Source organism: Papaver somniferum, chromosome 3 (genome assembly GCF_003573695.1).
Source record: "Papaver somniferum cultivar HN1 chromosome 3, ASM357369v1, whole genome shotgun sequence".
Classification (NCBI taxonomy): domain Eukaryota; kingdom Viridiplantae; phylum Streptophyta; class Magnoliopsida; order Ranunculales; family Papaveraceae; genus Papaver; species Papaver somniferum.
In genome coordinates, this window is record NC_039360.1 from 118,811,351 (window position 1) to 118,837,681 (window position 26,331).

The following is a 26,331-nucleotide window of genomic DNA, read 5'->3' on the forward strand; positions in this document are numbered from 1 at the left end:
CGACTTATGTCTCAATATAGGAGATAGAGTAGAAATAGACTTTCCAAGTGATAGATGAGTTTAAGTCTCCACATACCTTTTATCGATGAAGTTCCACAAGCTCTCCTTAGTAGTTCTTCGCCTTCAAGTGATAAGCGCCGTGAAGTCTAAGCTCAACTACACAAACTATGTCCTAGTTCGAGATATCTATAAATAGGCTAGAAATCAATACTTATAGTTTTGATCACTAACATTGACAAACATGCTTGAGATAGCAACGCACGCGAGTTCGGCCGAGCAGTGCTCTAACACGAACAATTAGAGAAGTAATTGTAGAAGAAACTCCTTCACCAGTAAAAACCAGAAAGAAAACTGTTGTCGATTCACCAACAACAAAAACAAAAGAAAAACCCGCTGCAAATTCACCAACAACAAGAAGTATGACAAAATCTATTGAATCTGTTACCCTTTCACCAACAAAAACAAATGAAAACGACGATACTCCTTCAACGGAAGAAAAAGTAAATGTACCCTTGAAAAAAGGTAAACATCTATTCAAAATCTTTGACTATAGAGTTCCCGTTCTCTATCAAGAGACTTCTCAAGTTCATCAGTAAGCTAAACAATTTTATTTTCAAGAGAGCTAAATTTAGACACTTGAACATCAAAAATCTCAGCAGCCTTTTTTAAGGTTCTGGTAGAGAACGGGAACAAATATAATGCGGAAAAGAAATAACACAGACACCAGAAGGTCGTTAACGAGGATATCGCAAATGCACAAAAACCCCGGGACCTAGTCCAGATTTGAACACCATACTGTATTAAGACGCTACAGACACTAGACTACTACAAGTTAACTTCGGACTAAAATGTAATTGATTAAGGTACAGTCGCGTTCCTTGGGCCTCTGAATCCCAGCAGGACTCTACGCACTTGATTCCCCTAGATGATCTCAACCACAACTAAGAGTTGTTACAACCCAAAGTCGAAGACTTTATAAAAAAATATGTCTCGCATAGAAAATTTTATTCTGATAGCAGATAAATCTTTCTCCCACATAAATACCTACGAAGTTTTTATTCAGTTTTTGATAAATCAAGGTGAACATGAACCAATTGATAATCCAGTCTTATATTCCCGAAGAACATCCTAGAAATATCAATCACCTCACAATAACTTAACGATATGGTAGTAGAACAAGTTATTATTGAATCACAAAGAATGAGACGAGTAGCTTTGTGATTACTTTTTATGTCTTACCTATCGGAGATAAATCTCGAGCCAATCTTAGAGAAGATTGTAATGACACGTATATTTTTCATTGGGCTTTGAGCCCTAGCCCAACCCATATGAAGTTTGTTTAGCTAGGTAGTTATCCCTTAGCAGCAATTAGTGAGCATGATTAGTAGATACCTTGGAGAAGGTTAGGATTATTTTTTTCGCATGTGTGCCACGTGCTTGACATGAGCCAGGGACTAGGGAGGTCTTCGGAATTTACAAAACCAACTTTTCTTAAAAAGAGAAATTCCATTTTCTTTTCCCTGTTCTTTCGGTTTTTCTTTTCACCCAAATTTCTTCTACTGATTTCCAAGACCAACTTGAGAAGAGAGTCCTTTGGTTTAAGCAGTTACTGTCTAATTTTTGGAGAAGAAATTGACCTCCACCAAGGTAGGGGGTTTTATTCCTTTTCAATTTTCAATTTGTGCTTATCAACTTTGCTAATGGATGTTTGGTAAGATTCTTTTATGAAAAATCGTGTTCTTACAAATCAAAGACATGGGTATTTGGAACTTCATTTGGTTTCATGTTTAACTAAATTTTTCAAAATTTCTTAACACGAAATATCCTTGAAATGTTTCAGCTTGCTGGGTCATAGTTGCCGGGAGGGAAACAACATAAAAATTCTTTTCATTTTTTTTGTTGAATTTTCTGCACCAATCTTCTTTGCCATAGTTTGATGTGAATGCATGTTTTATCTCCTTTCTTTGTTGTTAATGTTTCCTCTATCTCCATGTTCTGGAATTGAACATCACCATTTTATCCAAACCATTTATACGTTCCTAAGATTGGAAATTTGGAATGTTTTCCGTGAGTTCGATAAACCTTGCCTATACACTTTCTCCAGCTTCTCCCTGTTTTGCTAACTTTGTACTCAACAATGAATTTTTCTGAAATCTTACATTTACACTGTCCTCACTCCTATCATATTGTACAGTGTGTGATTTCAAATTTTTAGATGATTTTGGGAGTAAAAAAATGTTACGCAGTTGCAAAATATGAAGTCTTGAATTGATTCCTCTGACACTATCGGGTACCCGTTTGCTAAAATGTCCCAATGAGATTACATTTTTGAAACATTGAATGAGGTTTAAGTTCATGAACAGATTTATCTTAGTTTCCTGTTTTAAACCTTGAAATTGATTTTTAGTCAGTAGAAATGATTTATAACCAAATGTCCCTTTCAACTTTAGCCCTTTCCTTGATTACTCATTTTGGACGCTGCTCACACTTCCTTAAATCTTATTTTTATGATTTCTGTGTAGAAAATGAAACTTAGTTGTCTTATGACAACTTATGATTTCGTTGACTGAGCATATGGCTTGATAACTTGCATAACGACAAGTTAGTTTCACTTTGTAATGGAATTTGTCTTCGATGAACTTGTACCAGCTTGAGTGTTTTTCTCATGCTATTCCACTGATAATTCCCCTCTCTCTGCAACGAAGACTGGTTTCTTTCTTTTTATTCAAATGCAAGATTTTCCCGTTATTCATTTTAGACTTGTAACAAGTGCTTTACTCTCTTAAATACACGTTTGGGCCCATCTTTACTAGCTTCACTTGTACCTATTGATTTAGAATTTCATTGACGCATATGAACTGATGTATTTTCTGGTTGAACAAAGTTTGATAATGATTGTGTTTTGTTTAAGGAACTAGCTTACTGGTAAGGTTAAAACTGCCGTACTTAGACTTGTGTTGTTTAATCGCTTGATTTCGGAGCTATCGGATTGCATCGAAATGCATGTAAGCATTTACATTTTGTCGTTTTATTACGATGGGAAGCTAGGCGACTCTACTTTAGGAACATCGGGCCTAAGTGGCACCCCACCACCTCGGTGGCTACCCGGAAGATCGTTGCGGCAACGATGGCTGGTAACCAGAACTACCCTGACGGTGGCTATGGCCATGCGAATAGTAGAGTAAATTTGCTTTGTGGCTCTTAATCTTTTTTTATGGTTTACATTTGCATAAGAAGTACATTTATATATTTCTGTTTAGCTGGTGCTTTTGTTTATTATCTATGTTTAGTTCTCGCACTTCGTTTTGTTGTTATACCCTCTACTGGGCATTCACTCACTCCCTTTGTTTTGTTCCCCCCCCCCCCCCCCCCCTCAGAGTACGAAGAGAAGTTGCCGCAGTAAGCCGGGCAGAGCTTACGGAAGCCTTTTAGCGCTGAAAGTTAGTATTTTGTTAAACTTATGATATCGTATATCACGGGGTTATGTGGGTAATTTCTTGCTTTGGTCCCATGTCATTTTGTTGTGTTTAAGCTGGGATCCTGTACAAAGCCTTTAAGTTGTTTGTAAATGATAAATCTGGTAGAGTGCCGATGGGTCTGACCTTGGGCGTATATAATTAGTTTAATCTCTTTTACTATCTGAAACGTGTTAAACCATCTTTTATGTATAAAACTATCTTATGGATTTCCATTCATGAATTTCCAATTCATGGCTTTTCTTTCATATATAGTTAGTTGGACTTCTAACTACTGCGAACTTAGCATGGATGTTGAATTGCTCTTGCTACTGTGTACTGAGTATCTAGTATCTACCGTATTCCCTACGTTAAATATTATTTCTGAACTTATTAAGTCTATGAGATTGGAAGGTCTGATTCATAAATTTTGGTGTTTAAGAAACTGCATGTGAAGTTTCCTTTCTTTAAGCCTGCCAGAATTGGCAGTTTGTTTTACATATAACTACGGATTTTTGCTTGGGAATTTTAACTGATTTGTGGGTTAAGAACGAACAATGAATGTATTTTGTTTCTCCATTGCCTGAATTTCTGGTCTAAATGAAATCCTTCACTTCCTTTGCAAATGTGCTGATCAATTTATGATACTTAGAAACATTTTGAATCCTCCCCTTAGGATTACAAAACCAATTTACTGGCGAGGGTGGGGTTAGTCCTTATCAATTAGCTTGGAACTATATCCAATCACACTTCCTTATTATGTTATTCCTAAATGATCTTCAAGAGAAATTATATAATTCGCGGCATATACCCTTTTGTTTTCGAACTAGTTTAAGTATTCATGTTCGTTTGTACGAAGTATGTCGTGGTGATTTCCTTGTATTTTGTTTTGCCGCAAGAAAGCTATTGGACCGAACTTATGTAGTTCTGTTGGATCAATGAAAATGAACAAGTGTGATTTTGCTCCTAACTTATGTAATTGCTTCTTAATCATTTTTATTTCCATTTGTTTAATACTGTGGTCTATCATTCAAAAGATCTATTACAAATGATTTCTTTTTATTTTCTTTCTCAGTCTTACCTGTGGCGTTGTATCTGCTGTTACTTGAATTTTGAACTAAGAGTATATTTCTACTGTTTTTATTTTTGTTTCCGAGTGGCGATCGGGGTTTAGCCTTGCTGGACGGGTTGGAATCCGACCCGTTAGAAGGAAAAATTCACCGGTCTGCTACAAAGATAGTACTCAATACGATAGAACAAGTAAGATCAGAACACGCAACTACAGAAAAAATAGTTGGGTCTGGCTTCAGAATCCCAATGAAGTCTTTCAGTCGTTAACCTATAATGGTTTTAGGAAAAATCTAGGTTAAAGGAGATTCGACTCTAGTACGCAACTAGTAACACACATGAGGTGCAGCGATTAGGTTTTCCAGTTGTTAGAGTTCTCCCTTATATAGTCTTTCAAATCAGGGTTTGCATTCTAAGTTAGCTTACTAACAAAGCAATGAATATTCACCGTTAGATGAACACTTAATATATAAATGTATTTTTCATGATGATGAAATCATACTCAACCGATTTTAGAACTTAACCAACTTAATTTGCAAACGGGTACGCAAATTTAAGTTCCGGACTTTGGTCATGTACGACAGTTTGCAAACGGGTATGCGTACTGTCGTTCCGACCTAACTCAGGTAAAACCATTCGCATACTAGTATACAAACTTGGTTCCCGGACTTTGACAGTTAAAACCGTTCGCATACTCGTATGAAAACTTGGTTCCCGGACCTGAATCATACCACAACAGTTTGCATACTGGTATGCATATTGTGCTTTATCCATACAATGGTTAATTGTTCTAAACCCCCATTTCAATCATTGAAACATCCTCAAGAAGGCGACAATGGCTGTCTCACACATACCATTAGCTTATAAGTAATTTTCAAGTGATCGAATAATCAATATGAAACATTCCGAGTCGAAATCAAATGATTGTCTCAGACAAATCATGTAAGATGTTTCAAGGCAATTTTCACATGATCATCTTTTGACTTATTATTTAGTTTCCAACAAATAAATTGTTTCCAACTAAACTTGTCAAAAATAATGATGAACACAGCTAAAGCAAAAAGCCTTCCAACACATATTTCAATAATAGGTAAGCGAGATAAACTCAGCTCGAAATATCAAATGTGTATAATGTAAAGGTTTATATAGATATACGACTTAGTCTCAATAGGAGATAGAATAGAATAGACTTCTGAGTGATAGATAAGGTTTAGTCTCCACATACGTTTTGTTGATGAAGTTCCTCCAAAGTCTCCTCAGTGGATTGTCGTCTTCAATCGATGAACGCCGTGAAGTCTAAAGCTCAACTACACATTCTATCCTAATCCGAGACATAGCTATAAGTAGACTATATATCAAGACTTATAGTTTTGATCACCTAAACTTGACAAACAAGCTTGAGATAGCAAGACTTGCGAGTTCGACCGAGCAGTGCTCTAACAGCTTTTCTCTTCGCTCTCTCTTACCCCCAATCACTCCATACCTCTTTATGTGACTCAACAATCCCTATATATGCATAACAGGACCACTAAATCCCGAAAACATCTTCTTCTTTTTTCTTCAAAGCAAAGTCACGGGATATTTTCCTCTTTATTCTCACGCTTATGTTCCCCGCTTCATCCAAAACTCTCTCCCAATCTTTCCTAAGATAGAATTCCACCTCGTAAAGAATATATTCTCTATGTTTCATCAAGTACTTCCAAATATAAAACAAAAAACCTGAACAAATATCATTCTCGGTTTTATCGAGTTATATATGGAAACTTTCTTATTTGATGATTTTGTATCACATACTATCCATGTTTAACCGAAACAAGGTTATATCAATCCAATCCAATCATGTGAAAAATCTCTTGACAACTCGTCCAAAATTCGATCCAAAAGTTCCGCTGTTAAAAAATGAGTTTCCCGCCAAATTTAAACTTCAAGAAAGGAAAAAAAAGGGTGCACCCTATCCGTTTGTGGGGTGCCAATCACACTTTTTCGGGGTGCTTCTAACATATTTCCACTTTGCCTTTAACGCATCTTCAGGGTGCCTTTAGTACTTTCTCCCCGGGTGGTGGGGGTGCAAACACCACTTTTTGATCCAATTTCTCCAAAACACCTACAAAAACATAAAATTATCAAATAAGTACAAAATCGAGCACTTACAATAAAGAAAATTGAGAATAATATAAAAGAGTAAAGCATTGATCAAGGGGAGAGAAACATATCATGTTATTTAATATTACATACTACGAATTGAATAACATGTATGTTCCAATTAAATATATGCTCAACTTACCTTTAGGGGGAGTAAAGTTATTTTATTGTTATTTAAATGCTTCAACATCGACATTTATTTTTAATTTTTTGCAGGACTTTGTGAGGTTGAAGCTTGAGCAAGCGTATGAAGATATAGTTAACAGATTGTTATGCAATTGTTTTGGGGTAAAAACTGATTCTGCTAGAAATGGTAAATTTGGGTGTGCCTCCGAGAAACGAATCTAAACCCTAAACAAATGCACTGCACGGGAGTACTTTAGATTCGAGAGATCAATCTGTACAATTATGGCATAAACCAAGAAATGGTCATTGCAGTCTTGCTTCGGTCACAAAATGAAGGAGAAGGGTTGATCTTAGGGAGGGAAGCGAAGAAGGTGTTGAGATCAGAATGGTTAACTCTGAAGGTGTGGCTGTTTATGACTTGTATCAGAACGTGGAACTTGCTTGCGGAATGTAAGTTATAAGTTCTTGGTGTTTTCTGGATACATGTGTTGATAACACTTGTTGTTTGAAAATAGATTAAGAACCTATTTATACAAGTCAATGTTTGAACGCTCCCTGACCTCATAGGAAATGGAAGTAGTTGCGTGATGGAGAAGTGGGATCATGCAAAATATTGAAAACCACGTCCCTACTATGAGGGGAACACTGGTTGGTTTACACACACTACTTCTCTGTTGCCACTAACTGTCCGCCTTTCCTGACACTTTCTTATAATGGGCGTGTTGCACGCCGCACGCTGTAAACCGCCAAACCAATACCCTGATGAACATCCCCCAGTTTGTGACATGTTTGATGTCTTGAGTATTTTGTGGAAAAATATGCAGCAGGATGCTGAGTGAGTCTTACTTGCAAGACCTAATTATTTTGACCAATCACGCGTAAGCTATGCGGCGGGCAGTCATATGTAACAGGTCAAATCATGAGACTTGCCGTTGTTTATGGGTGAAAACTGTTTCTACTGATTTTGATAAATTTGGGTGTGTGGATGAGAAACGATCTAAACCCTAAACAAATGCACTGCACGGGAGTGCTTTTGATTCGAGAGATCAATCTATACAATTCTGGCCTAAACCAAGAAATGGCCGTTCCAGACTTGCTTCGGTCACAAAGTGAATGAGATGAGGTTGATCTTAGGGAGCGAAGCGAAGAAGGTGTTGAGATTGTGAAGGCGTTGGTTGTTTATGACTTGTATCAGATAGATGAACTAGCTTGCACAATGAAAGCAATCAGTTCGGGTGTTTTATGGATACTGTGACAACACTTGTTTTTTTTTTCTGTGTCTGTGAAAATAGGTGAAGGACCTATTTATACAAGTCATTGAGCGCAAACCTTCATCTCGTAGGAAGTGGAGGAAGTTGATTGATGGAGTAGTGGGGTCGTGTAGGTGGTTACACGATCACGTCTTGGCCAACTTACCTCATCACCTTAATCGTCCATGCCTCCTGACACGTTCTTGTAAATGGGCGCGTTGCACGCCGCACGTTGTAAACCTCAGACCAATACCCTAGTAAGTATCCCCCAGTTTGTGACATGCTTGATGTCTCGAATGAGTGGATCGTGGGACTCACAGGAAGTAGCATACGGTGTTAGGTTAAATAATTGAGTTATTTAAGAAATCGATATTCATGAAATATCGTGTATACTTTATGTATGTAATGCATCGAATACAATCAATATGTATGAAGCATCGCTGTTTTAAATCTTAACGGAGTAAGTCGCGGATTAAGCGTCTTAAAATAGCTGCATGCCCAATCATCTTCGAGTGATCGTTTGAAGGCTGCATGGGCGGGTCATCCCTTGACCGATCACTCCTATGGTAGAGTGAAGGACGGTGATCACCATGGTGCCTCATTGGCCGTTTAACTATTAGCCTAGGTTGTCTGACCAAGCTGGCAAAGTTGGATGGACGAGATTATCTGAGGCACACGTTTGCGACCGTTGATGGATTTTAGGGTTTTAAAGAGGTGCGCAAGCATCACTCTTTGGCTTGACTGAAATCAAGCATGGACAAAGCTTCTGGTGGGACCCACCGGGCATGCGTGTAGGCGGCTTGCCGGTGTACAAGTCCATGCCACTCTGCCTCGCGAAGTGCAATCTAGGCCACTCAAGTCGACTGGAAAAGATGAGTGGTCGTGATCGATTTGCGATAGAAATCCTTTGTCGCAAAGGATTTGGGAAGTGCGTGACATGCCTCCTTTGGGCGTGCGTTTCGAGGCGCTCGGCTATGGTTGGCCTAGGCCGATCGGTCACACGCATAGGTGGGACCATGGTGATTATGTTGATACTCTTGGTACCTCTTAAGTCTACATCTACACCCTCCGTTTAGGCTGGCGAAGATGGATGGACGCGATCAAACTGCGACAGTTATGCAGCGCCGCAAACCCTAATTAGGGTTTAAAACGGTCACGCACGCGTGACTTTGGCCAATCGGTATGGCAAGCTATGTTTCTCCTTTGGAGAGGTCGATTGTGTGGGGCCCATGTTGGGCTGACGGTGAACGTATATGCACCTCCCTGATGGTCCTAGGCGCGATCTAAGCCATCCAAACATGCTGGCGAAGTTGGATGGTTGTGATCGATTTAAGACGCTAGTGGAATTTCCGTGACCCTTGAAAAGCATCACACTCATCATGGTTCGGGAAAACGTTCACGGCTCTATGACCATGCCGTGAGCAAGCCGATAGGGTAGGTGAGGAGTGGGCCTGCTAATGTGTACATTAGCGCTTCACTGATCAATCGCGGGACGATCCAAGCCGTCCAACTAGGCTGGCGAAGTTGGACGGTCGCGATGACTTTGAGACTGTTTTGGACAACCTTTGATCGTTCGAGCCTTTCCCAAAGCAACACGACCACCTTTCTTTGGGAAGATGTTTGACAGGCGTTTGGGAGTGTAGTGTGGTGTTCGACCGGCTAGGGAAAAAGCGAGCCCGCCGGTGGTCATCACAGTGATCGCCTGCTCCTCCTAGGGTTCGTCTAGGCTAGTTAAATTATGCGGCCAACTTGCGTGGTCGTGATCGTTTTCTGAGACTGACATGGACAGTCCAGATTTCACTTAGGGAATTAAACATGCTCGATCGGGATAATATAAGCGCACCGACACAGGGTTCTCTATGGTTAGAGAATGGTATGGCCTGCAGGTATTTCATGCATACCTCACTATTGACACTTGGAGATTCGTGTTACTCTGCTGAGAGTAAACACTCAATCGTCATGCCGCACTAATAATGAGAGTCCTGCTGAGAACAACACAGAAAATACAAGGCAACTCATGCATTAATTAATAATGCTATAAATATACAGAATATTTGGGAGTGTTGCTACATGCACTATTCTGAGTGAATTTTGTATATCTATTGAATTACTTCAAATAAATAGAACGAGAGGATTTCTGCGCTCATCGTTTGCCAAATGGCCTTACCCTTTGCAGGATGTCGACACACTAAATCTGGTTTTACGATTTTATCCCTAAATTAAAATCCACCATCAATAGCCGTAAAAAATAGCATGCAATGCTCTTAAGTTGAAATAAATAAGTTATTCATGAAATCGATATTTATTGAATATCGCTTGTAATCGATGCATATAAAGCATCACTTTTAAGCAAGCAGCTCAAAATAATAGATGCTCATAAAACATCGTTGTATAGAGCCCGTCTTGGTTGGTGGCGGAAACTAATGTCTTAAAAGGAGCGCGGCCATCCATCTTCAAGCAGCTTCCAGGAACCGCTTAGGCAAGCAGAGGGCATGTCGATCGGCTCTCATGGAAGAGTGGCGGCCGGCGAGCACGATAACATCTTATTGGTCGCCCCTAATAAAGTATAATCCGGTCAATTTGGCTAGCCAAGTTGGATGGCTGAGATGCTTTGCGGCAGTGGTATACTGCCGTTGATTCGATTCAAGGCTTTCAAAGTCGCGTGACTGATGCACTTTGGCTGATCGATTTGTGGCATTGCTGGCATATTTGAAGGAATGAAATTGGTCGGAGTATTGCCTTGCCAGTTGCTTGAAATCAAAACTTGGTCGGTCGATTCGGCTAGCGAAGTTGGACGGCCGAGATTTCCTTGCGGCAGTTATGTACTGCCGTTGGTCGACTTTGAGGTTTTGAAGCCGTGTGACCAAACTACGTTGAGCTAACGGTTTGAGGCGTTAGCTGCAGGATGGGGTCAATTCGATTGGCCAGGGCTGAAGGCGAGTCGTCGGTGAGCGTATTGGCACTTCATTGGCCGACTAAAATTGGATCTGGGCCGGTCGGTTTGGCTATCCAAGTTGGACGGCCGAGATCGTTTTGCGACAGTAATGTGTTGCTGCTAACCTAAATTAGGTTTTAAAAGCCGCGCAACCAACCTTATTTGAGCAATCGGTTTGAGGCTCTGTTTGCAGGTTGGGAGGGCTCCGATTGGCCGAAGTATTAGCGGGCCTACCAGTGTATATGATGGCGCTTGTCCCGTCGCGTCAGGAGGTGGCCAAGCTTGACCAATCAGGCGGCCAAAACATGTGATCATTTTAAGATTGACATGGACAACCTATATTCGATTCCTTAAGGAATTAGGTGTGTCGACCAACCAACTTTCAACTTTAATTAAAATTTTATGCCCGCTTTTGGAGCTATTTGATTGGTCGATTGGAAAGAGGGTCCGACATGCAGTAATATAGGGCGTGGCCAGTCAGCCATGGGCCGCGCCTGCTAGGGCAAACCGGCCGGCTAAGTGGCATGGCCGCTCCTCCTTTTGCTGCTGCCTTTGTTTGCCGCAGTTTGTCTTTATTTCTTGTTTTCCAATTGTTTAATAGTATCTTGCTCCTACTAGCTCCATGATGGATCAATTTCCTAGTTTGCCTAGGTTTAGTTTCGACCAATGGGGTTCGAGATACTGCGCAGGCCGCAAAAGGACCTAATTTTTTTAAAATAAAATTAGGTTAGGAAGATTGAAGTTTGTGAGCTGACAAAAAATCAATCAACTTTGGTGAATTTTGCGCATTGATACAAAAATCACTAATTTTATCTCAGAGGGCAGCATAACTTTGCGTGCCTCTGATTGAGTACTTATGCGCACATCTTAATCCTGACACTTCGGGAAATTCATGCTACTCAGCTGCGAGCGAACATTAATTGTCATGTCATGTCAATATTAAGAGTTCGGTTGGGGAACATGGCATATAATAAATACTCGACATGCCATGCATTAGTGAGTAATGCTAGTGGAAGATAAAATTTATAAAATATTTGGGATTGTTGCTGCGCGCACCATTCTGGATAAATTATATATATATATATATATATATATATATATGTAAATATACTGAATTGCTCAATACATATGTAAGTAAAGAGGCATGGGCACTCATTACTTTTAAATGGCTTTGTTTCTTTGCATAACGACGGCACATTAAATACAGGGTCTTACAATTTTAGTCCTGAACTAAAATCCACCATCAACAACAATGTAATATCTGTCTTTTAGTTATTGTACTCTCCCTATGCAAAAATTTTGGTATTAAAATTCATTAAGGTGGAAATTATTAAAGCATCGCTTGGTTGAACCCGCTAAGCGTTGTCATGTTAAGTTTTGTTTTCATATTTTAGTTCCAAATATCGAAGCTACTCGATTTAATTACTAGAGTAAACTTCATTAGGTTAGACTAGGAACAAAAGAAATGTTGAGGCTCTCTTGTTTTACTCCGAAGAACTTGAAGACGTATAGACATCAACAAACACATTATCCTTCCGTTCAAGGTTAGCAACACAGACTTGACTTGTTCCACTTCTATCTACGTTTCTTTCAAGTCGTTTAGATATAAAATATAATATACAAAGTTTATTTACATGTCTCTAATATTGGTGGATCGATCATTTTATTATGATCAAATTGTCTAGTATATGGGGTCATGAAGTATGGTTTATCTACCGGGCTTCGTAGATTCAACATAACATTATTAGGTACTTCATTATTATTTAGTGTGTTGAACTTTCAGATTGATTCCGTACCTAGAAAATTATGTTCTCATAGTTCAAGGACGTAGACATGCGAAACGTGGTTTGTAGTTGAAAAATAGTCAAAAGATCTTATTCTCGGACTGATCACTTAAAACAAGGATCTTTACTAATACTGATCCTAAGGATCTCTAGTAAGACGGATCCCTTAGTAAGGATCTCTACAAAGACTACCCCATGGATCTCTACTAGAACCGTCCCATGGATCTCTAGTAGAACCGATCTTAGTTTATCCAAGTCTGCATTTTCGTTTTGTCTATTACTTTAGGGTTTGCTTGGGTAGTGAAGATGAGGTAATATTAAAAGATGTCGAGATAATATATTAGAACATGTACTAAAATATTATTACTTAAGGTTCAAGTCTTTTCCTTGATACTCAGGGAGAGATCCCATAACCAAAATACTCTAAATATCTTTTAGATATTCGAAATTATATGTTTTTTGTATCCCAAAGGATAAGCGTATCACTTGTAACTATTTAGTGAAGTATATGTTGTATACTAGCTAATATTGGTTGTCATCCAAGAGAGATTTCGGGAAATATGTTACAAGTTGGAAAAGAGCAAAATGAAAAAAATATATATTTATTGCATATCTTTAGGATTTTCGGATTTGGTAATTCCTTGTTGTCCAAACATACCTTGGACATTATAAATAGTAAATCTTGTATTCTTACAAACTCATTCCTTTGAAGTGCTACTTAACCGTTGTTGTGAGAAGCCCACTATTAGTATTCTCGTAATATTGGTCGGAGAGGAGAGTATCCTGATTAGGTGAAATCTCTTACGTACCCTTCGTGATGGGATACTAGCATACATCTTAGACTGCCATGACATGTAACCTAAATTTGATGAATACTCTCATATGTTTTTTTGCGCGTTGAAATTTTTATAAAAGAAAGTCTTAAAGCATCTCTAAAGGAACATATTCAATTTCCATTTATTAGGCCACATAAGGTTTAATTAGTTTGTACTCCCTCCGTCCTATTTTACTTGCCTAAATTGTGTTTTCTTTAGCAAAATTGTTCCAAAAAATTGGTATATTTCCCATTAAAATTTTCTTATTATCAAGAAAGAAACAAAAACTAGGATATGAAAACTAGTATATTAAACAAACAATTTGGAAGATCGATGGTGTATGTGGAAGTAATTTGAATTTCTTTCAAGTTTTTGCAAAATCCAATTTAGGCAATTAAAATAGGACGGAGGGAGTAATAAAAATCCTTCTCCAATGCGAGCGTGAGGATCAAATCTAAATGCGAGGTATGCAACGCTTATTTATACATCCTTTAAGTCATCCTTTAGTTTATGAGGTTCTTTTATAGGATGTAAACGTTATTGTCACGAAAATCTAGAGTTATTAATAGAAAGATAAAATATCTTATTTTAAACCAGTGGTTTTTAATTTTTTCCTACTAATAAAATAAGTTTATGGTTGGAGATGTTTTTCTTTAACCTCATTAATTTGAGGAGAATTTGATATCACATGCGTAAAATAATATTTACACATAAGATGTGCTCCAAATTACAATCGAAGATGCTCTTAAGATAGGTAGAATTCCAAGTTCTAAATTCATGCCACCTAATCTTTTGGAATCAATCATGAAACAACAAGCCTAGTGGTTTGATACTTCAAATTCCATGCCACCATGATAGGCCAAGAAATCAAAGGTTTTCCTTTATATTTTAAGTGGGGCTAAAATAAGTCCAAAAGTAGGCTTAAGCCAGTTATAATTTTTTCTCGCAAGCCCAGTTATATGCCCCTCCCGCGTAACGATCTAAATTCTAAACCTATAGTGGAGTAAGGGGGACATGTTGCACAGTGTGTTTATGTCCTCAATCATTCATTCAAAAAAGAAAAGAAAGATGATCGTAAGACATGGCGCATCTCTGCTTTTGCACTAAAGGGAACTTAGAACCACCGAAGAAGAGGAGGAAGAAGAGCACAGAGTAGCGGGGAATCAGAAGAATATTAATAATGATTAAAACCAAAAGCAAAATAGGATACCGGTTCCTCTACTGCTACCCCTTCTTTCTGCATCCCTTTGAATACTTAATTGTAAGGATTCATGCCCATGGAATCTGCCCTATCAGAACACTATCCCAAATGTTATTATATCGGTCTAGGGTTTCTAACACTACACTTCAAATTTGTTTCTTACCTAGAAATTCACTGCTAATCTGCTAGACCAGGCGTTAGATTAAACAACAACAAAAAAAAAAGCTCCGGTACTTCGATTAATGGGCTCATCAATCACGCTTACACTAGAACTAAAATTTAATTAAATTATCAGCAACGGACACTTTAAAGTTAAAACTCTACACGGTTAATCTGGTTTAGACAAATGTTTAGGTCCACTCCCTCATCCAAAAGACATTAAAACAAGAACTGGCATATCAAATTGGATCCACCAATTGCATTAGCATATACCCCCGCAAGTTGCACATGCTGGCTACAGAAAATTATGAGAACTGCTTTCAAGTCCCGGCATGTATAGTCAAAATCTAATCAGGGTTAAATACAATCCATAGTCACCGAGCCCACTCTTGCAATCACAAAACCCCAAAACTTATCCATATCCGTTTGCACACACGAGTAAACTTTGTACGACCATGATTCAAAACAAGAGAAAGTTAAAGACCTTGATCCAAATCGCGACACACGTTATTCTTCCTAAATTCTTATATAACGGGCATCAGAACCTCACTACATTCACTCACTACCTACTACTGATCACTACTCACTGCATTTTAGCAATCCCTTCATTTTACTTTGAAAGAAAATGTCGAACCCTAAGGTTTACTTCGACATGACAGTCGGTGGAAAGCCTGGTGGACGCATCGTAATGGAGCTTTTTGCCGATGTTGTTCCTCGTACCGCTGAGAACTTCAGAGCTCTTTGTACCGGAGAAAAAGGGAAGGGGAAATGTGGAAAACCTCTACACTACAAAGGATCTGGTTTCCACAGAGTGATTCCTGAGTTCATGTGCCAAGGAGGTGATTTCACTGCTGGAAATGGTACCGGCGGAGAATCGATCTACGGTGCCAAGTTTGCTGATGAAAACTTCGTGAAGAAACACACTGGAGCTGGGATCTTATCCATGGCAAACTCTGGACCTGGGACCAATGGATCTCAGTTCTTTATCTGTACTGATAAGACTGAATGGCTTGATGGGAAACATGTAGTTTTTGGTCAAGTTGTGGAAGGTATGGATGTTGTTAGAGCTATTGAGAAAGTTGGATCTCAGAGTGGTAAGTGTAAGGTTCCTGTTGTTGTTGCTGACTGCGGCCAAATTTGTTAGATCGGGGAAATTCTCACTCAACCTCATTAATTCCCCTAATTAAATCTATGGTCTCTTCTTTTTCATGTTTGTCTTTATCTCCCTAATGCTATTGTAATGAAGTTGAAAATGGGAAGAAGGACTACTACTATTCATCATCTTTTAATAAATCAGGGGTTTAAGTACGTAACTGGGTTTTAATTATGAAACTCGTGTGTTTGAGTTACTTATTTTGATCTTCCGTTCTCCTATATGGACGGTTACTATAATATTACATTACAAATGTTTGCAACAATTTTCATGGTGTTTTTTGTTTGTTAAGTTTGTTCAATGACTATGTCAAGAAAGTGCTTGATCTTGACGGGACTATGAGAGTGCACGGAGTAACGGGGAAGGATACATCAAGCTTAGACACATCTACGCACAACCGAGCCCAGCCTCAGATTCAATTTTCTATTTCTTGAACTCTCTCTTCTACTATCATTCAGTCTTAAATACTGAAGGGTGCCCTACACGTGTGTGCATCTCACACGATAGTAATTTCAAATTAAAGAAGATAACGGTAAAACAGAAATTGGTTAAAAGATTGCTAAGGATTAAGACAGGCAATCGAGACTAAGGGCAGCCCAACTTGGGGATGTGACAATACCCTCCTCTTCAGAAAATCTTTGTCCTCAAAGATTGAACTTGGGAAAGTGAGAAGTGACATTAGCAACATCCTCCCATGTTGTATCATCTGGTGTGGTGTGAGACCATTGGATTAAGACTTGAGGTACCATGGAGCCTTGTTCAATATCCTGGCGAAAATTCGAAGCTGCAACAGGTGTGAGCACAATCTCACCTTCTGCTTCAGTCAAGGGTAGTGTAGGAGCAGTGGTGGCAGCCAATCCATTCTTTTTCTTCAACTGTGAAACATGGAACACGGGGTGTATTTTGGATGTAGCAGGTAGAGCCAATCTGTAAGCTACCTTACCAATTCGATGTGTCACTTGAAATGGTCCATAATAACGAGCTGAGAGTTTAAAATTGCGCCTGAGAGCCATGGAGGATTGTCTGTAGGGTTGCAACTTGAGAAAGACAGAGTCACCTACCTCAGATGACCTATCAGTTCTCTTCTTGTCAGCAAAAATCTTCATCCTCTCCTGATTTTTGGACAATGTCTCTTTTAGAATGTCTAGCATAGCTGCTCTCTCTTATAAATAGTCTCCAACAGTTGCTACTGATAAAGTGACCTCCACAGGAAAAGCCATGTGAGGAGGGAGATAGTCATATAATGCAGTAAAAGGGGTCATTTTTAAAATGGAGTGGTAATTTGTGTTATATCACCACTCAGCAAGTGACATCCATTTGCTCCAGTGCTTTGGCCTATGACCTGACATACATCTTAAGTATCCTTCTAAGCATGCATTTACCCTTTCAGTCTGACCATCTGACTGTGGGTCGTAAGCAGTGCTCATATGCAGTCTGGTGCCCAAAGATTTAAAAAGTTCTTGCCAGAAATTGCTAGTGAAAACCTTGTCTCTATCAGAGACAATTGAAGCAGGTAGGCCATGCAGCTTGAATATGTGATGCAGAAACTCTTGATCCACAGTTATAGCAGTGTATGCATGAGTTAAGGCAATGAAATGTGCACATTTGGTAAACCTGTCAACAATTACCATGATGACATGCTTCTTGTTGGATTGAGGAAGACCTTCAATAAAGTCCATGGAAATGTGCTGCCAAGCTTGAGAAGGAATTGGTAATGGTTGGAGGAGGCCAGGTGAGTGAACATGCTCCACCTTGTTTCTTTGGCAAGTGTGACAATGGCTGACAAATATTGTGGTATCTTTTTTGAGGCCCTTCCAGTAAAAGTAGATATTTGCACTTTGATAACTGCCTTGAATTCCTGAGTGACCCCCTATGGCAGATGAGTGAATGAATTCCGGTAGCTTCTTCCTTAACTAATGGCCTTCACCAACATAGATTCTGCCATTGTATCTAAGGATGCCCTCATTGTAGGAGTAGTGTGGTATGGCATATAGGTTGAGTAAGAGCTGAGGTATTAATGCAGTGACTGTTTGGTCATTATCATAGCTTTGGATGACTTCTTGAGCCCAAATAGGTGTGGAAAGTGTCACAGAATTGCAGCTAGCTGAGTGATCATCTGAATGAAGCCTTGAAAGTGCATCTGCAGCCTTGTTTTCAATGCACTTCTTATATTGTATAACCAGAACCTAAAAGCTTCATGAGCCATCTTTGTTGCAAGACAGTGGTGATCTTTAGCTCCATGAAGCATTTAATGCTTTGTTGGTCTGTGTTGATGAAGGAGTGATGGTCTAAGAGGTAATGTCTCCATCTTGTAACTTCCATGACCACTACTAACAACTCCTTTTCATAAGTAGATAGCCCAAGATTCTTTGGGCCCAATGGATTGCTGAAGAAATCTATAGCTTTACCATCTTTCATGAGTACAACTCCAACACCATGAGAACAAGCATCTGACTCCACTACAAAGGGTTTTGAAAAATCTGATAAGGCCAGAACTGGTGTAGTGCACATGGCAGTTTTAAGGGAATTAAATGCATCTAATGCTAATGTAGACCAATGTAAAGAATTATTTTTGAGCAAGTCAGTGAGAGGCTTGCAAATAGTGCCATATCCTCTTACAAATTTTCTATAATAACCAGTAAGGCCTAAGAACCCTCTGAGTTGCTTCAAATTAGTTGGAATTGGCCAATCTTGCATGCATTTAATCTTCTCAGGGTCAGCTGCAACCCCTTGAGCAGTAATGATATGACCTAAGTATTGTAAGGAGGACTGAGAAAAAGTGCATTTAGAAAATTTGGCAAATAATTGATGTTGTCTTAAGAGAGTAAGAGCTGTAGAAAGGTGATGAAGATGGCTTGAAGGTTGGCACTATAAATTAGAATATCATCAAAGAAAACAATGATGAATTTTCTGAGATGAGGACCAAAAATAGAATTCATTAAAGCTTGAAATGCAGCAGGGGCATTAGTTAAGCCAAATGGCATTACTTTGAATTCATAATGTCCATGATGTGTCCTAAATGCAGTTTTATGGATATCAGCTTCATGGAATCTGATTTGATGATACCCTGACCTCAAATCTAGCTTAGTAAAAATTGTGGCACCATGTAATTCATCAAGCAATTCATCAATAATGGGTATAGGAAACTTATCTTTGATTGTAATGTCATTGAGATTCCTATAGTCAACACAAAACCTCCAAGTGTTGTCCATTTTCTTCACTAGAAGTATTGGAGAAGCAAATGGGCTCTGGCTATCTTGAATTATGCCTGCCTTCAACATCTCCTGCACCAAGGACTCCATCATTGATTTGTGAATATCAGGGCATTTGAATGGCCTTAAAGTGATGGGTTGGGTATTGAGTTTGAGTTGGATTTTGTGATCCAAACTTCTGGTAGGTGGTAAGTTAGTAGGTTCAGAGAAAACATCTTTGAACTCATCAATGAGGTTGTGCACTTGGGGCGGGGGGGGGGGGGGGGGGGGTATAGGTTCTGGTATTGGGGTTGAGTCAATGTGAAAGAATTGACAAACTAAGGCAGGTGAAGTTTTGTTAATGAATTTCCTCAGAGTATTACCACTCATGAGCATTAGAGATGGTTTGGATGTAGAGCCTTGTAGGGTAATAAGTTGACAATTGTGGAGGAATGAAATAGAGAGCTTGGACAAATTAAATGTCACATCCCCCAATGTACAAAGCCAATCTTCTCCTAAGACAATGTCACAATCCCCTAATGGGAGCAGTTTTAAATCTCCAAGAAAATCATAACCTTACATATGCCACTGTAATTGTTTGCATACACCAGCACTAGTAGTTCTTGCTCCATTGGCTACTGTAACCAACATGTGTGTTGTGGGTTGAACTTCACAGACAGTTGGTTAACAAGTGCAGAGTCAATGAAGCTGTGAGTGCTTCCAGTGTCAACCAATACAGTCACAACTCTGTGCTTAAGTAAACCTGGAATGCGAATAGTGTCAACACTCATTGTCCCTGTAAGAGCATGCAAAGAAATTTCCATGTTGGACTCAACCAAGGAATCTGTAGAAGCATCAGGTGGAGGTGGTTGATCTGTAGTCTCAGGTTCATCTTCAGTGAGACTAAAGGGCTGGATAAGTGCAACCTCCTCCTTCTTCGTTTGAATTCAGAAATTTGGCGGGAAAAGAAGCTTTCAACCGGCAGAATTAAGGTTTATGATTTGGGCATGTTTTAGGGAGACTAAAGGGATGGAATTAATTGGGTTTGCTCTAATGGAGTAAACAGGGTTGGTAGTGGTGTTCGTTTCGATTGGAATTGACTATATCGACGATTGGGAGGTAAACAATATTTTTGGTCGGGATTGCTCATCTTCTCCGGCGAAGTCACCTGGTTATGATTTGGACGAGCTTTCTATTGGACTTTCTCATGGTTTCGGGTTGGTTTAGGCCTGTTTCGATCAAACAGGCTTGGTAATGGACATTGAATCAAATAAACAGAGTTATCCATGAAGTTTTGGCAAAACAGAGAAGTAGGGTTTCACGGTTTTTCTTTTCCTTCTCTGTCCCGAGTGCAGCTATGTTTGCGTGTGGGAAGAAGCAGTTGGTTGCGATTTAAAAGGTGCTAGGAACGTTTTTGGAGTGTGTAAACACAAGTCAGCTGCGTGAGGAGTTGAAATAGCAAAGAAGAATCTCGTATCTTGCATGGAAGTAAAAGAAAATATTTTTGGTTGATTGTCGAGATTATTTGGAGTTATAGGGATTTATTCTCGGTCCAAATGGGTATTTATAGGCTGCTGGGATCACATAAACGGGTCATCGAGAGTTGGGGAGAAGAACAGAGGGTTGCAGAGCAGATTTCTCTGCTGCTGCAGAGAAGAAGAAGAAGAACATTTGGCGCCTATTGACGGTCGCAGAGAACTGTCGTTTATAAACAGTACTCGTAACAGTCAGTTTGGAACGCTTGTTTTGAATTTGCAACAACTCTTGTAACGGTGACTTCTGTAACGTCAATACAACGTTGCAGATTCATTGTATTATTAGATTTCTTCAATAAAAACACCATTTGAGCTATGAATTATATTTTTGAGTGTGTTTTCATCATGAGAAGCTAAACCCCAACACTGGGTCGACGGAGGAAGCCGAACTTCATACATTGGTGAATTTATTTTATTTTCTATATGACTTTTGCACTAATTAAAATATAATTATGATTTGAATTAATTAGTTATTATTTATTTGATAGGTCATGCTTGCTTAGATGTTTGATGTCTCATGCTTACGATTTATAACTAATATTTTGAGAATCTACCTTGGCAAAAAAAATAAGAGTCCATGTTGTTTTATTTATTGAGCGATAATTGTTGAGAATAAATAATTGAGCCTTATGTTATGAATTCGGTGGACTCCTAGTCCCAGTAACTCTCATTTTTTTTTAAAATGTTTAAATTTAATCTTCACAAGTCTTAGAGTTCGAATCTTAATTACTACAACAACGACACTGTAACTATAGCACAGGCACTGAGCCCTTCTCTTATCTTGTTGTTCTCTTGATAAGCGCCGAATGGGTGGTGGAACATATAAGGATTTTGTTAGCTGGGAGGTTGGTGTTGGTGGAGAGGGTACAATAGGAGCAGTATGAGTGGTTGGGGAGGTGGATTTCTGTGTGGGTGGAGAATATTTACTGAAATAAGTGGTTGTTGTGGGTGGTTTATAAGAAGTAGACTTTGGAAATTGTTGATGCTGAGATGCTAGAGCACTCTCTTGTAAGTGATCTAGGTAGTAAGCTTGGGATAAGGTGGTAGGCTTATGCATTTCAACAGATATACGAATAACCTCCTTCAAACCACTCAAAAAGCTCATCACAAAATAGTCTTCAGTATAGTGGGGATTATGCTGAAGCATTAAATCTTTAAGAGGCTCAAACTTTTCATAATATTCATCCACAGAATTAATTTGAGTTAATTTATTGAAACAACCCACAAAGTTTTCATTTGCTAGATTTTCAAATCGTTCACACTGGGAAGAAGAAAAATCAGACCAAGAGATGAAAGTTTTACCAGTTTGATAATCATGGAACCATGATTCAGCTTTCCCGATCAGGTGAATAGAAGCAAACTGTGTTTTTTGCAGTGATGGAACGGATTTGAGCTGAAAAAATCGTTCCCAACGACGAACCCAACTTCTAGGATTCTCTCCATCAAATTTAGGAAAATCAATTTTAGGGGTTTTGATGGATGAGTCTATTTGATGATCTGGTATAAAAGTAGAAGGAGATGGACCAAATTGGTCAGAGAGAGGTGGTGTTGGGGGTGTGGGTGGAGTAGATCTCTGAAGATGAAGTAGCAAGGCAGTGAACTGGCGTTGTGTTTATTTAGAGATAACGATGAGTGAGTTCAGCGATTCTTGTTGCTCTTTTGCAGCTGTAGCATGAACGATACTCTCCTCTTTATGAAGATATGTTAAAGTTTGCATCATCGTTGTCAGTTCCTTGGTGGTAGCATCCACAACTTTAATTGATGGACCTCCAGTCATTATAAGTTACAGGAAAAAGATATTTTGGGTGATACCAATTGTCAAGAACGTGCTTGATCTTGACGGGACTATGAGAGTACACAAAGTAACATGGAAGGACACATCAAGCTTAGACACATATACACTCAACTGAGTGCAACCTCAGATTCAATTTTCTATTTCTTGAACTCTCTCTTCTACAATCATTGAGTCTTAAATACTGAAGAAAAACCCTAACAAAATAAACCTAGCTTATTACAGCCCTATACGTGTGTCCATCTCACACGGCAGTAATTTCAAATTAAAGAATATAACGATAAAACCTGAATTGGTTAAAAGATTTCTAAGGATTAAGACAGGCAATCGAGACTAAGGGCATCCAAACTTGGAGACGTGACAGACTATCAAAGCTGAACAACTGTTAATGGGGTTTAATGACTGAGAGGAGAAGAACAACCAGTGACATTATTCGGGTTGTCGATGAGTATGTACGGGTTGTCGATGAGTATGTACTATGAAAAGGAAGAATTTTTGGAAGGCAAAAATGGCCTTCCTTTTCTTTTTTAACTGGACCCATCGACAATTTATTGTGTCAATTATGAAATGACCTGAATGTAATTTATCTCGTGTTTCGGGATGTGGCTCAGCCAAGGTCCAACAGACACCTTCTCAATTGGATTTGTGGGAGTAATTATAGAGTTCGGCACACCATTATCTTAATTTTTATGTTCTAGTCACTGACTGGGACTGCAATAACCTATGTAACCATACTTTCTAATGAAAGGTAACCAAGCATATACATTTGCCTCATGGTTCATATTTTTTAGCCAAATCAAAACTATCATTTTTTTTGAAGCAAGAAGAATGTATTGATTAACTTGGAATCTTTACATTTTTAGCATCTTCCTGAACTTGAAATAAAATATCACCAGAGATGGCAGATAGCCAAACACTACTTAGACGACCGGCTCTTGCTAACTTAGCTAAAATTTCTGCTATCTTATTTTTTCGTTTAGGCACAAAACTATAGTGCCAAAAATTATTATTTTTGAAAATTGTTTTGATGTCTAGAATCATGTTACGATCCTCCAGTCTGCATTAAAACTGTCTTTGTTTACTGTATCTGCTACTATTTGCGTGTCCAGCTCAAATTGTACTCTTTCCAGGTGCATTTCTTCTGCACACTGCACTGCTTCCCATAAGCCTCTGCATTCCACTTGTTATGGACTCCAAGCAGCTTCTAGATATATGTATTTGGAACCCCTGTGTGTACTTGAAAAATCACAAACTATAAGTCCAATGCCACTTGATTTATGAGAATAGTGAAAAGAACCATCAACATTAATTTTATGAGTGCCCACAGGAGGTGGAGACCAGTGAAGATTATATTTATCTTGTCTATTTCTTTGAGATGGAGGGCTTTATCTTAAGAAGCTCAATCTCTATCTTGCATCATAATGGGATCTGGAGAAGTCTTCAAACTATTAAACACAGTGTCACATCTTGATGACCAAATACACCAAGCCACTATAACTATTTTACAGACTTCTTCTTGTTGTATCTTGTGATTCAAAAATTTATCAAACCAACTGCAGAACCACTCAACCATATTAGTGCCAACTTGAATGTGAATACCCAAAACATCAAACCAAACAGCTCTAGAAATATTACAATGAAGGATATTGTGGGAAGAAATCTCAAAAGTTTGAGCACACGGAGGACAACTATAGTCACCATTTTGAATAATATAAGTCAGCTTATCTCTTGTTTTAAGAATATCTTTTAGGCATTTCCACAGGAATTAAGTAATTCTTGGTAACATAGGCAACTTCCACAGTTTCTTGAATATGGTTTGCATTCTTTGCCCAACTGATTGGATGATATTTTGTTCTTCAAACATCTTCTTATAAGCAGATTTAATAGTGAATACACCATTCCTTTCAAGAGACCAGACCATTCTATCTTCATGCTGGGTATGAACAGAAATGTTGAGTATTAATCTGGCCACTGGAGCTTCAGAAAGAGAGAAGATGAGGGCATAGTTCCAACCTCCTGAGTCTGAGAACGTCTGATAAACATATGTGTATGACTGAAAATTAATGGCACTAGACTTAGGAGTAGGAGGAGATTCCAAATCAGGGACCATCTGTAACTCCAAATCAAGATTTTATGACCATCTCCAATGATCCAGCAGCTGTACTTTTTAATAAAGTGAAGCTCAGAGCATATGCTTCTCCAAGACCAAGTAGAGTCAGGATTATCTTTAGCATTGAATACTTTACCATCTGGAAAATATTTTGCTTTAAGAGATAAAAAACAAACTGAATTGTTATCTGTGCATAGTCTCCAAGAAGACTTAGCAAGTAAAGCTCTATTGAACAGTTTGAGATCTCTGAAACCCAAACCACCTTGTTCTTTTGGTTCACTGTCATTTTTCCAAGAAATAGCTGGCTTACCTTTGTTAGCTTTCTTTTTCCTCCAAATTTTTTGCTAAGTTGAGTTCATTTTGCTTATAGAAGCATCTGGCAGCTTGAAGCTAAGCATTGGTGTACTGCTATATCATTTGTAACATTATTAACCATTACAGACCTACCTTCCTCAGAGATACTTATAGAAACCCATCTTTAAAGTCTTGTTTCCATTTTTCTATGAGATTAGAGAATGTAATCTTCTTATTTCTTCCAACAAAAAATGGTAATCCCAGATATTTTTCCTCACTGATGCAAAGCTTCCTAACTTGCATAATACCACTAATAATTTGACCACAAGAAGAAGTTGTATTCTTACTGAAGTATACAACTAATTTATGAAAATTTATCAGTTGGCCAGAACAAGCACTGAAATCTTCTATCACTTGCAGTAACTTATTAGTTTGAGTTAGATTTTCCTTGCAAAACAGAAGACAATCATTTGCAAACAATAAATGATTGATTTTTGGTGCTGATCTAGAAATTTTCATCCCAATAAGTTGGTCTGTGTTTTTAAGATGATTCAGTTGTCTTGAAAATGCTTCCATTGCCAGTATAAATAAGTAAGGAGAGAGTGGATCTCCTTGTCTTATCCCCCTTGTGGGATTGAAAGAAGTAGAAGGTGAACCATTGATCATTATCTCAATAAAAGTAGTACTTATACAATGAAGGATGAGATGACAGAACTTTTTCACAGAAACCAAACTGTTTTAAAACTTCAATCAGAAAAACCATTCCAATCTATCAAAAGCTTTGTACATGTCCATATTGAGAGCTAAATGACCAGTTCGTCCTCCTTTCTTCTTCATAGCTTTTACCAGTTCTTGTACTAAACAAATATTTTCTGAAATCAATCTGCCAGGAACATATGCTGATTGCTTTAGAGATATGATATCAACCATATGCTTTTTGAGCCTTAGAACTATTATTTTTGAGATCTGCTTGTAGATAGTGTTGCATAAAGCTATAGGCCTAAAATCCTCAGGCCTATGAGCCCTGCTGACTTTTGGGATAAGAGAGATTCTTATATTATTAATCTTCTTGAGTAGAAAACTTAGTAGAAGAAAGACTTTACCATTTTACAAACATCATCTCTTACTATCTGTCATTGGGTTTGATAAAATCCTGGTGGAAATCCATTAGGTCCTGGGGAAGTCCAAGGTTGCATTGTCATGAGAGTACCATATATTTCATCATCATCTGGGATTCTGATAAGTGCTTCATTATCTTGTTCAGTAATGCAAGAGGGGATATGCTGAAGAAACCCTGATATTAATAATTTTTTTGGGGTAA

At 38.5% G+C, this 26,331-nt stretch overlaps 2 protein-coding genes and 1 long non-coding RNA gene across 3 annotated transcripts; 2 read left to right on the forward strand and 1 right to left on the reverse strand.

Moving 5' to 3' along the window:
• Positions 1 to 1,654: 1,654 nt before the first annotated feature.
• On the forward strand, positions 1,655 to 3,726 carry LOC113357159. The gene is made up of 2 exons (XR_003363522.1): positions 1,655 to 3,181; positions 3,378 to 3,726. It is a non-coding gene; the product is annotated as an uncharacterized LOC113357159 (long non-coding RNA).
• Positions 3,727 to 15,470: 11,744 nt separating this feature from the next.
• LOC113357160 (peptidyl-prolyl cis-trans isomerase-like) lies at positions 15,471 to 16,349 on the forward strand. The gene has a single exon (XM_026600458.1). The coding sequence runs from the start codon at positions 15,561 to 15,563 to the stop codon at positions 16,077 to 16,079; it is 519 nt and encodes a 172-aa protein (XP_026456243.1). The 5' UTR covers positions 15,471 to 15,560; the 3' UTR covers positions 16,080 to 16,349.
• Positions 16,350 to 18,254: 1,905 nt separating this feature from the next.
• Positions 18,255 to 22,591, reverse strand: LOC113359896. The gene is made up of 5 exons (XM_026603464.1): positions 22,442 to 22,591; positions 21,545 to 22,387; positions 19,929 to 20,214; positions 19,076 to 19,815; positions 18,255 to 18,956 (listed from the first exon to the last, which is right to left on the reverse strand). Exons 1-5 carry the CDS (start codon positions 22,589 to 22,591, stop codon positions 18,255 to 18,257), a joined length of 2,721 nt encoding a protein of 906 aa, XP_026459249.1.
• Positions 22,592 to 26,331: the final 3,740 nt, after the last annotated feature.

Coding starts and splice junctions, on each gene's coding strand:
- LOC113357160 (XM_026600458.1), top strand. CDS start 15,561: ATGTCGAACCCTAAGGTTTACTTCGACATGACAGTCGGTGGAAAGCCT.
- LOC113359896 (XM_026603464.1), bottom strand. CDS start 22,591: ATGACTGGAGGTCCATCAATTAAAGTTGTGGATGCTACCACCAAGGAA. Junction 22,388..22,441: donor AATCGCTGAACTCACTCATC/GTTATCTCTAAA, acceptor CTTCATCTTCAG/AGATCTACTCCACCCACACC. Junction 19,816..19,928: donor GTTCAACCCACAACACACAT/GTTGGTTACAGT, acceptor TGCTCCCATTAG/GGGATTGTGACATTGTCTTA.